This window comes from Rhizoctonia solani, chromosome 10 (genome assembly GCF_016906535.1).
Source record: "Rhizoctonia solani chromosome 10, complete sequence".
NCBI classification, from domain to species: domain Eukaryota; kingdom Fungi; phylum Basidiomycota; class Agaricomycetes; order Cantharellales; family Ceratobasidiaceae; genus Rhizoctonia; species Rhizoctonia solani.
The window spans coordinates 687,995-698,974 of record NC_057379.1 but is presented as its reverse complement, the minus strand read 5'-3'; the positions used below and the strand labels follow the sequence as shown (position 1 = coordinate 698,974).

Here is a 10,980-nt window from a genome sequence, read left to right as displayed (position 1 = left end):
GTACATGTATATATTTACAAATGCAATAAAATTAGTAATTATTGATTGACAGCGATTGAATTGCTTGGACCCAAATAGGGTGTAAGGTAAATTCAGTTCTAGCGCGAAACTTACACCATCAACTTGCGAGTCGAGAGAGTTGACTGTAACCTACAGTACCCGGAAGGTAAAATAAACGAAGCATATTCTCTATAGAGCTGATAAACGGGGACTTGGTGTTATGCCGGTCAGTGGACGAGGGGCAATATGGCTAAAGCAGGGAAACACAGAATACCGGGACCGGAGGACGAAAAGGATAGGGGTACGAGAGGTTGCTCTACGGAACGAGCTGTGTGAGCAGCCAAGCCAGATTGTATGAATATATCAATCGTGCGGGTGAACGGAAATCACAGAAACCCCAGGTAAAGTCAACTCTGCTGCGAGCAAAATGACCCGCATTGTGTAACTATAGTATGGAAGGAAAGGACAAGGCGCGTAAATGCCATATAGTAATACTATGATCAATATGAAAATACGGTACGAAGGCAAATAATGTCAGTCCACGACTCGGCATGATCGGAGAGTCTCGGTCGCAAAACTGGACGATGACCCCACACTGCTGCCTAGAAGCGCCGGTCGGCTATTAGGGCTCATAATCATGTGGTATTGGTGAAGGGATTTGTGGTAGCCACCATCCAGATTGCAACGGAATAAGATCTCTTTACATTTTACCCGATCCAAATATATAGCTATACATAATGGGGCAAGATATATATAATTCACCGCACCCGCCTGACGAGGACTTAAAGCCTGGAACATATCGTATCTTTAATCCAACTGCAGGGACCGCCATTCAAATGTCTTATCATGATCCAGCCGGAATAGTCGCATGGGGAAAGCACGGAGGAGAAAACCAACAGGTATGTGAGCTCAATCCTGTTTAATATTCAAGGGTGCTCAGAGGATCAAGTGGTTTTTGCAACGATCGGGTCATGGCTATCAACTGCAAAATCGACGTTACGGCACCTACTTAGCTGTGTGTGATACCAACAATGGCGGATTGGTCTACGCAAGTCGATACCCAACTACGTGGTTGTTCTTGAAGTATGATAATAATTATCTGTAAGTATGAAACAAGTCATGAGCGTCACATTTCCAGACCCTTGAATTGTTCCTATCAGTATCCAGATTGCAGACAAAAATCGAATTCTCAACCTTTATGGATGCTCGCGCCAAAATGGAACCTTAGTGAGCTGTCGTTACTCAGAGTCAAAGTCAGTCTTCTCAAACTGATGCATATTTGCTCACAGATTCATATCTATAATCTTGATGGTACAAACATGACCCATAGGATTTGGGGGTTAGAGCGCCTAGGGTAAGCAGTGACGATTTGCGCAAGTGAATTCAGCTTTCATACAGATTATGAACAGCGACGGTTTTGGGAACGATGAATTGGTTGAAATCCGAGATAAAGTGACCAACCAGAATAGAGAGATGACTCAATTACGGGAGGAGTTGACCAGTGCAAAGCAAGAAATCATGGAGCTCCGTGGCCTTCTCATTCAACGTTACAGAGACATTCGTCAACAAGAAACGGCGAAAGATATGGCCAGCTTCCCTAGCGAAATAGATGAAACTCCCACTGACCTATACAATCAACATAAGCTCCTGAAGGCCCAACTTTCACAGTAGCACGCAGAGATTGCCAGCCTTCAAGCAAAAATGGACCGGGTTGAATATCTCATGTCGCAGGTGAGCGATAGATCAAGCCATTTTTTTTTATTAAGCGTGATTCAGCCTATTCACAGATACCAGGACAATCTGGCGAGAACGCGCACGCCGGGGGTAGGGGTTGAGGTCGTTATTTTGGCGTGATAGGGTCAACGCTACAACCCATCTCTGCTACTGACTATTCTGGTCTTTAAGCTTGTAATCGTATGGAACATTTTGTGTGAATACATTGTGCTGAGTTTACGTGTTCGTCACCAGATAGGCACAGAAAGGAGTATATTTATTAGGTACAATAATACTGGGGTGCTTAATCGTGAGCCGTTATGAATGAGAAATTTTGCCAAATACAACCGACTGACGGAGTAATTGTTTGTTAAATTTCACCCTCAATTCCAACCTGGATAGATACGATAGTTACATTGTACGAGCACGTCACCGGCTTAGTATGCATCTCCACACGGCATTATGCGTGTTACGTGGCATTGGTGGAAGATATATCATGTTTATTAAACCTCTTTTCACAGACTACGTTGAGTTTTCGATTCGATAAAATTAACCAAACAACGTGACTTAAACTTCAAGAGGTCTTCCTACCCTCTTCGTGTTTTGGCCTTTCAATCGAATCCCCTAGAAAATCCTCGTTTCGGGACTAGTGACCGGTCGTTTAACAAAATAGTATCACAAGTCACACATGAGCGTGCAGTTTCGAGCATTGAATCCCCCACAAACTTGAATCCCACTACCTCACCTTTCTGACTCCACCGGAGCCCGCGCTCTCTCCGAAGTAAATAAAACACTCCTGGTTCGAATTCTATTTATTAAATGCGCCAAGCAGTCCCACACCGCTTGATGTCGTGCCCTCCCCATCCAGTATTTCGCTCTCATTATTGCTATCTGACTTCTCTTTACCGACAGATCCGAGCTTTTCGCCGTACGTGATACATAATTGAGTTCACCAGTACTATAAACCAGATATCATATAGCTTCCTCAACTCTCCTCTACCCAGCTCGCTATCCACTGGGCCTATGCTCTCTTCGTCGACAAGAACATGCGTTTTTTAATCGTATTTGGGTCGTTCATCCATGCTTATCTCCTATAGCCATCTTCGCCTCATCCACTGACCGGCCCCGGCTTAATCGACCACATCGTTTCCTCCAAGCTCACTCCCACCTCGGCAGATGCTCTCTCTGAGTCCTCTCACTAATAAGAACTTGCATGCGCATATAGCTTCCTAAAGGACACGCATTTAGCCTCTGCCACCTCCAATAAGATTGATTCTTTCCAGCCCACTTTCTCTCGGGCAAGGCGAACCGCAGGCCAAATGTGATATATGCTAAGAAACCTCAATAGCCTCATCTGCCCTTACTTTCAAGTTTATTCTCGCCCAAGCCAAATTCCCTACTCCCCATAAGTACTCGGCAATATTGATCGATCATATATTGATGTATACGCAGTATCCAATAGCCTCACCCGCCAAGTTCAACTCGTATATAAGCGGCATATGTGTGGGATAAAATGAGACTGGGCCTTATGTCGCTTTCTTTTTTGTTTGATTCATTCTTTCGGAGCTACTCCGCTTGTATATGTATAGGTAGTTGTGATACTCCGATTTGGAACGTGGCTTATTTAATCAACGGGATTAAATCAGAAAAGGAGGTTCTGTTGTGCCATCCTCCAGTTGATTACTTGTGGGTGGTCCGTTTGCGCGGAACAGGTGGTTCCAACGAGGGCTGGCACTGTTCGGTTCATCTAGCGGAAATCAGCTGAACCGCTAATCTGCGGTACAGAATTCCCCCACGCGCGATTGTGGTTTTGAGGATAGCCAGAGTTTGCCCGAGATCGAAAGGGGACTTGATCTTTGAACGAAAGTTTGTGAATCGTGTATATAATCGGTGCCTGTTTGCCGTGATTGTTGGATGGCAACTTTGGAGTAAATTCAGGAGTTGATCACTTCGCTTTCGAAGAAGCCAGGGCAATATCGTAACCGACAAGGCGCACCCACAAATAACTTGACTCATGAACACGAAGCCGTTCTGTTACCATGTCAATATCACATGGCGGTATGGGTATGGGGGGAGTGACCCAGAAATAACTCATTTTGGTTGATGCCTTGGTTGCCCTGTGGCTGGCGCTTGGTAAAGTTCATAAAGCCGGGTTCAGGTGACCCACCTCTTCCCACTTCATCATCACCAGATTTCTTAGATTCCCAGCCTCACCTTGCGTCATCGGCGCACTTCACACTCGTTATAAACAGACTCGAAACAATAGACAGACTCACTCTCAAAACAAGATGCTCCCCTTTGCGCTGACACTTGCTGCTGGTGCCGCCTGGTTTGCTGCACCCGTGTTGGCGACTAGCTGTACTGCCTTTGATTCAAACTTCAATCTCTACGCATTTGGCATAAATGGAAAAGATCTCTCGTTTGGTGCACAGGACGCATGGCTCAATTGTACGCCCATTCTGGTCCAGCCCTGAAGGGATAGGTTTGCTGATGAGGTTTCTCCTTGATAGCTCCCAAGGGCACGCCGGTCCCAACCACAGGAGGACGGCCGTAAGTGTTTTTTTTTATATGCCTGTACCAGATGTGCTGATATGTGGTCGGAAAACTAGACCTTTTGACGGACCAAACACCCAGTGCTTCACCTCCGAATATTTCAACGCCATTTATTTCATCAACGCCGACAACTCGCAGCCCAACGCGATCCACATCTTTGACGCAACTACGCAGACTTGGAGCACTCAGCAAACTACTGTTCCCAATGGGCTGGACCCAACTTCCATGGTTGCGATCCTTGACCACGATACCAACGTATTTTGTGGGTTGGAATGTTACATTGTGTTGTTCTAAGCTGACGTTTCCATTCACCCTAGTCGCCTTCTCCAAGGGTAATCTCTATTCAGTAGAAATGCTCGAGCGCAAGGCTGCCACTCCGGATCCTGTTGCATGGGGCGTAACAAACCCACCCAACTTTGACGCCTCGAACTATAAACCTGTCATGGCTCTGGCCCAGAACCATATTCACTTTTTGGATACCGAAGGCGAGGGCTTGGCGCGGATCTTTGTTATTCACTGTCCGTACATTTTTTGCGTTGCCCTTTTACGACATGGGTGTCTAACCATTATTTTCATCTTCAGTCGCTTACTGGCAACCAGAGATTCAGTACTACGCTCCCGGGAACGGCGCTGGTACTTTCCCCAAGAAGCATGGCCAAGTCGCGTCCTTCTTCACTGGTGATACTCAGGTACGTTTTCTGATGCGCGCTCTTCTCAGCATGTTTCTCATTGTGCTCTCCAGGCCCAAAAGAAGTGGGCGTTTGTCCCCGATGATCTTTCTGGCACATACGTCAGCGACATCAACTCGAACACCACGACTGTCTTGCCTGGCCCTCCTGCCTCTACCGGTTTGCTTCCAACCCAGAGGTCTCATGGGGGCTCTGTGCATCTCCTGGCACTTGTTTATTTGTCTCCTGCCAACGAGCTGCACTACATCGGATTGATCAGAACAATATGGCTGCATCGGCTGGTAACCCTTGGGCCAAGATTGCTAGCCCCGAGCTTGTCGCGCTGCTGCTGCTGATCCCACCAGCACTGCCTCTGACGCTACGGGGACTGCTACTGCGACCGCGAGTGGTATGACCACGAGCCGCGCTACTAGCACCACTTCGGGAGCTCCATCAGCAGTTCTACCAGTAAGTCTACCAATGGTGCAGCATCGTTGAATATGGGCATGGGTGCAAGCTTGTAGTTGCGTTGGTTGGCTTCCAAGCATGGTTGATGCTGTAAAGCAAAGGCACATGCCAGGTAGTTGCCCGTAGGATTGGACATAGATACAACGGACTTGGATTCGCATTGTTTAGTTGAAACTACTAGACAGGACTTATACACACTTTTTTTTGCTTGTTTTGCATGCCTCACGTACGTACATCGCAGACCTCTCTGTTATGTCGTTGTATCCTTATAATCACCTAATCTATTTCCGTCATACTCGAACTTGGCAAACGCGCCCCCCTATAGTTGAACCTTGAAAGTTCGTGCAAGTAATTTGCATTTCAAGGTTAAGCGCTCGAATGTGAAATGACACGCTTAGTTTACAGCACCACCACCACACTTTCCAAACCGACTCCAACCTCGGCTGTAAGCGTAATGTCGGACCGAAAGCGTAAATGGGACCAACCAGCATCGGGAGACGGTGACATTCCCTCGAAAGTGACCAAGACAGAAGAGACGAACAAGGCGAGCGAGGCCGCCACGCTGCTGTCAGTTCGAATCCGTCCCGCCTTGCTTGAATTTACTGACTATTTACTGTTTTTTTAAATGATGTTACTTTAGGCTCTTATTGCTGCGAAGATTGCGCTCAGTATAGTGCCCCCGGATTCGAAGCCGGAGCATCATCTGCGCAGGTTCGGGAGCGCTCGACCATAAACGAGATCCATTTGACGGTCCGTTTACGCACGATATCGAGATCAACGATTTGCGCAACCGGTACTTGTTAACAAAGGGGTCGACCCAACAACAGGTGAGTCTGGCGCACAGTGCGTTCTTGTTTGGATGTTGACAGTGAGGACTGGGACTTTTTTGTTTTGTTTTGTTTTGTTTGTTTTGTTTTTATTTTTGTTCCACGATTTAGATTCATTCAGAGACGGACGCGTCTGTTACCACAAAGGGTGTTTGGTATCCGGATAAATCCAAGGCGACTGAAAAGGACCCACCGCTTTACTTGCACATTTCGGCGGCCACTCAAGAAGTCTTGAACAAGGCAATCGAGAAGGTCAATGAGTTGATCAACACCGACATGGGCAGCCTGTTGGAGGACAGGAAACGGGATGATAGAGGTCGTGAGAGGGTGAGATTACATTTTTGTGTTTATTATTTGGGTAGGCGAGTGCTCACCGAGCTTTTTTTTTTCCGGCTCACCAGAAAAAGTGGCCCGAGGAAAAAATTCCAGTTGGTCTAGAGACTCTACGAAACTTTAACGTCCGCGCAAAAGTTGTCGGTCCAACCGTACGTCTGATTATTCTCTGTTCCTCGCGTTTGGGCTAACCGGGGCATTCTATCTCTCCTTAGGGTATGTTTGTAAAGTATATTCAACAAGAGACAGGCACTCGTGTCCAAATCAAGGGCCAAGGCTCTGGTTATCTCGATAATGAAACTGGACGTGAATCTGAGGAGCCGATGCATATCCATATTTCGTGCGTTTCTAATCGTTCGTTACGCTGCCTATATTGACAAGGGAGCAGGGGTCCTGAGGAAGGTATGGTCAAACGCGCTAAAGAGCTCACCGACGACTTGTTGGAGGTCGTTCGTGCCGAGCACGAAAAGGCTCGGCAAATGATGTACCATCAACAACATGAGCTACATCTACTCCAACAAGGTCAATATGGGTACAACGTGCGTCACTTGATTTTCTGGCATGTAAGCATAGACTGATTCCTGGGTATGCAGTTCAATCAAATGGGTGGGTATGATGGTAGTGCGGCCCCTGCTCCTCCTCCAACAGAAGCTCCCCCACCTCCTCCGCCTCCGCCTGGTGGGGAGGCTCCTCCCCCTCCCCCCGGAGGAGAAGCACCCCCGCCTCCTCCTGGTGGTGCTCCTCCACCAGGCCCGCCAGGTGCTGCGGATACCCAATCAGCACAAGAGCAGTTCAAGGCTTACTGGTGCGTTTCACTCGGCTCGCTGTATCCTTCGTTCGCGTTTTGACTTGGAATGGGACAGGGCTGCATATGGATACGACGTCGATTCTGACCAATTCAAGCAGTGGATGGCATCTCAGCAGTCAGACCCATCCCAGTATGGCCAATATTACCAGCAGGGTGCAGGACAACAGCCCCCGACATCATCTTAAAACTAGGTAAGGGTCTGGTCCAAGCTCTAACCAACGAGAGATTTCGGCACTACTACTGCTGAACTGAACCAATCTAACCACTTTCACAAGTCCAGGCCTATGCTTACTAACATTCGTGGTAGTAACTTGCTGACCTTTCCCCACTCCGCCCGCTGACTGCCGCTTGCTGGAACTAACGTTACGACCCGAAACTGATATCTATATGTTTGTAATGTTTTGAGTATTTTGTGTTGATCGTTGTTCCTCCCCCTTGTTTTTAGCGCTGCGAGCGACGGAATGTTGATGATCTATTTGGGCTTATGCTTTGTGCTTTTGCGAATCAGCCGTGGTCTTGTGGTCCAAGTGTGATAGCGGCATTGTCAAGTGAAACGCCGCATGATGGGCTGGTATAGTGGGTCCTGGTAAGTTGGGCCACCGGCTATGCGGCTGAGCAGTATAAATGGAACTGTAGCTCGCATCCAGATTGTGCGATCGTCTCCATCTCTCTTCCACGACTAACTTGACTATTCTAGCTCCAGTATGGCATCTTCTCGCAAGCGGGCCTTCGGTGATAGCGAAGACAAGGTAAACTTGGATCTTACTCGTTCTGTTTCCCATACTGATAAAGAGCATATCAAGGCACTTCCGGATCCCACTACAGATTTTTCGGTGGAAACATGCCCAGTTGGGATATCGGATACTTTAGATGCCAACCCTCGCCCTTCAGCCCTCGCCCCGCCACCCGGACTTGTCCATTCTAAGGCTCTCATAAAATCTCAGATTCCTCCGCGTCCCAAGCCTCCAGTACCGTCGGACTATTTTGTCTATCCCAAACGCAGCTGGCGCTCAATGTCAAAGGTGCATATCCGAATACATATATTGGATCGGTATGGTGCAAGGCAACGCTACATTACTGCTTACCAGGAGTGGGAGGAGAAACACAACAAATGGGTGTTTGGGATATACTACCTGGTGCGGACTGTCACCAAGTTTCAGCGCCAAAATATGGGGACAGAGGCGGGCGCCGAACCTATAGTGGAGATGACTCGAGCTGTGCAGGAGGATGTTGGAGAGAGAACGACTACGGCAACTGACGTGCTTGGAGATTTGGACGTGGACATGCAGACCGCTTTGACTGTTCTTCAGGAGATGCCGAAGTCGACGAACTTGATCGTGTCAAACGGTGGTGGATTCAAACTACACAGCAAAATCGCCCAAATAAGAGCAAGAATGAATGTAGCTCAGTGCAGATTTTGGCGCGGCTGGACCGTCAAGGCAAAGGAACATTTGGATCCGGAGGCCCGGGTTCTCGGGGACGCCATGGTACACCAGACGTTGAATTGCCAGACCAGGCGGCGCGCAAAATGCACTCGAGTATGTCCTCTTGTATTCCCCCCAGTTTGCTCTCTGGCCAAGGAGAATGCTCTATGAGCAACAGTGAGGAAGAAGACGATGACGTGGAGGAAACAGGGCTTTCCCCGTCTTGGCGCATATATTCTGATCAATGCGAGTGTGGATATGCAGGGTGTCATTGTCGAACCTGGACGAAATGGTGGGACAAGACCCTTCAGATGCTCAAGTACGTCGACTACGTTGATTTACCGGTCTCGACGTCGAGTGTTTCAGGCATGTCATGTTGGGAAATGTGCTTGGGGGCCCTCCTGTCCGGTGTGTTAGATTGAGTATTGGGGGTCGGCATGAGCTTGTTGAACAAGATCCTCCGGTTCGATCGCTTCATCAAATCAAGAGCTCGAGGGTGAAGAAATTGGCATGGAGCTATAAGGAGTTTGAAAATCTTAAAGCCAACCCTCCGTAAGTACCCTTGAAGTCTTCTGTAGCATTACACTCTAATTGAATGTATATATAGCCGTTATTACTTGACACGAGTTACAGGACCCACGCTCGAAACCCAAGACAATGAAAAAATAATCACTCTGGGCATGCAGCGAGAAACCCGGGGCCTTTTGCAAATGAACTCGGAAGACTACACCAGCCAATGCCCGAACGCACTGGCTGAATATCCCCCAGCATGTACTGAGACTATGTGCCAGAAAACAGAGGTGGGTGTATCTTGTCTTGTTGCCTCCGCAAAGGTTGACATATAACATATAACCAGCGGTACCTGCCCCAGTCAGTACTGCCAAGTGCCCAGTGGCCATCCCGGAATCGCGCATTACAATTAGTTGCTTACATTCAATATACGTATCGGCTTCCGTCTGAAATATTCTCCTTGGCGATCAATTTACTCGACCGCTACACCACCCGCTGCGAACAGGTAGCGCAATTGAATGGCCCCCATTGGGATCTACTTGGCTTTACTTGCCTCTGGTTGGCTTGGAAATACGAAAACTACACCTCGGTCCCTCCGCTTGATGATATTATCACATACTGCCCACTTCAACGATTGGTCCGGTCCGATGTTATACATTCCGAATGGGCGATTCGCAACACGATTGGCATTGACCTATCTTACACCAGCCCTCTACCCATGATGCGCCTTAGTTTAACAGCGCGCGAATGTACAAAAGAAACAAGATACATAGCGAAATTCCTTGCAGAAAGCTCAGCTTTGATGCCCCAACTTATGCGTTGCCCACCGTTCGCGATTGGGCTTACTGTGGCTTGGTTGGCTTGCTTGCTGAGCGATGTGCCCCTCGCCGTACGTGCCATGTCGTTACTAAACCAGACACGAACTAACTATGTAACCCATTATTGTAGGATCATATCTCCCAGAACGCTCACGATGGAGGCGTCGAAATCTACAATATCGCTATGCGTGTGACCACGGGCATCTTGAATATGCCCCAATCCATCGAGAGGCCTCGTGAACAAGCTCTATTTTACAAGTGGACGTTACCTATCGTAAACAACGTTGCTGGGTGGTGTCGTTCTGTTTTCGCTTCTGTGTGGCCTGATTGGGCGAACGATAATGACACCTTGCCCTACCCGCAAGAACGCATACCTGAGCTTAGAGCCATGGGTCGATCTAGGCCATTCAAACTTGTCCCTGGCCCATCTCCCGGACACGCACTTTTCGAAGAATAAGGTGCTTTCTCTCCAGCTTTATGCGTCTGTTTTGGACAATATCAAATTATATGATCTCTTAGGTTTCTGTACAAAACCTTTCATATTTTCCTGCTCTACCGTATATATAATAAATTTCCTTGTGTATACCATGTGTTAGTTCTCGAATTTGTTTAGTGTGACCTATCGTAAGTCATCCGGTAGCAACGTATACGGAGACAGGGGCCAGCGTGCACTGTGTCTGGACAAATTACGCCAGTCTGAGCACTGATGCAGAATAAGTTTGAATCTTAACCATGACTGAAGTATTAAGGCTGAAACCAGAAATTCTAACGTAGCTATGCCCAGAGTCGCTGTATTCCCAGTGATAAAATAATTTTGACACTCTTAAAGGACATAACGTGTGAACCTGTGATTGAAAT

The 10,980-nt window shown here is 47.8% G+C and overlaps 4 protein-coding genes across 4 annotated transcripts; all 4 read left to right on the top strand.

Moving 5' to 3' along the window:
• Positions 1-737: 737 nt before the first annotated feature.
• RhiXN_08395 (ricin-type beta-trefoil lectin domain protein) lies at positions 738-1,671 on the top strand (the record flags this gene model as incomplete). Its single annotated transcript, XM_043328211.1, has 5 exons — positions 738-899; positions 932-1,101; positions 1,161-1,227; positions 1,290-1,354; positions 1,410-1,671. 5 exons carry the CDS (start codon positions 738-740, stop codon positions 1,669-1,671), a joined length of 726 nt encoding a protein of 241 aa, XP_043183596.1.
• A 2,330-nt stretch (positions 1,672-4,001) lies between these two features.
• RhiXN_08394 (uncharacterized protein) lies at positions 4,002-5,432 on the top strand (the record flags this gene model as incomplete). Its single annotated transcript, XM_043328210.1, has 7 exons — positions 4,002-4,161; positions 4,224-4,263; positions 4,323-4,528; positions 4,584-4,784; positions 4,849-4,955; positions 5,009-5,236; positions 5,262-5,432. The coding sequence occupies 7 exons, from the start codon at positions 4,002-4,004 to the stop codon at positions 5,430-5,432; spliced, it is 1,113 nt and encodes a 370-aa protein (XP_043183595.1).
• Positions 5,433-5,856: 424 nt separating this feature from the next.
• RhiXN_08393 (uncharacterized protein) lies at positions 5,857-7,555 on the top strand (the record flags this gene model as incomplete). The annotated part of the gene is made up of 9 exons (XM_043328209.1): positions 5,857-5,973; positions 6,043-6,070; positions 6,114-6,229; positions 6,341-6,556; positions 6,631-6,714; positions 6,778-6,902; positions 6,951-7,101; positions 7,156-7,367; positions 7,426-7,555. 9 exons carry the CDS (start codon positions 5,857-5,859, stop codon positions 7,553-7,555), a joined length of 1,179 nt encoding a protein of 392 aa, XP_043183594.1.
• A 375-nt stretch (positions 7,556-7,930) lies between these two features.
• On the top strand, positions 7,931-10,579 carry RhiXN_08392 (Cyclin, N-terminal domain; the record flags this gene model as incomplete). The annotated part of the gene is made up of 7 exons (XM_043328208.1): positions 7,931-7,956; positions 8,068-8,868; positions 8,934-9,113; positions 9,161-9,346; positions 9,402-9,594; positions 9,651-10,193; positions 10,253-10,579. The coding sequence occupies 7 exons, from the start codon at positions 7,931-7,933 to the stop codon at positions 10,577-10,579; spliced, it is 2,256 nt and encodes a 751-aa protein (XP_043183593.1).
• Between the last annotated feature and the right edge of the window lie 401 nt (positions 10,580-10,980).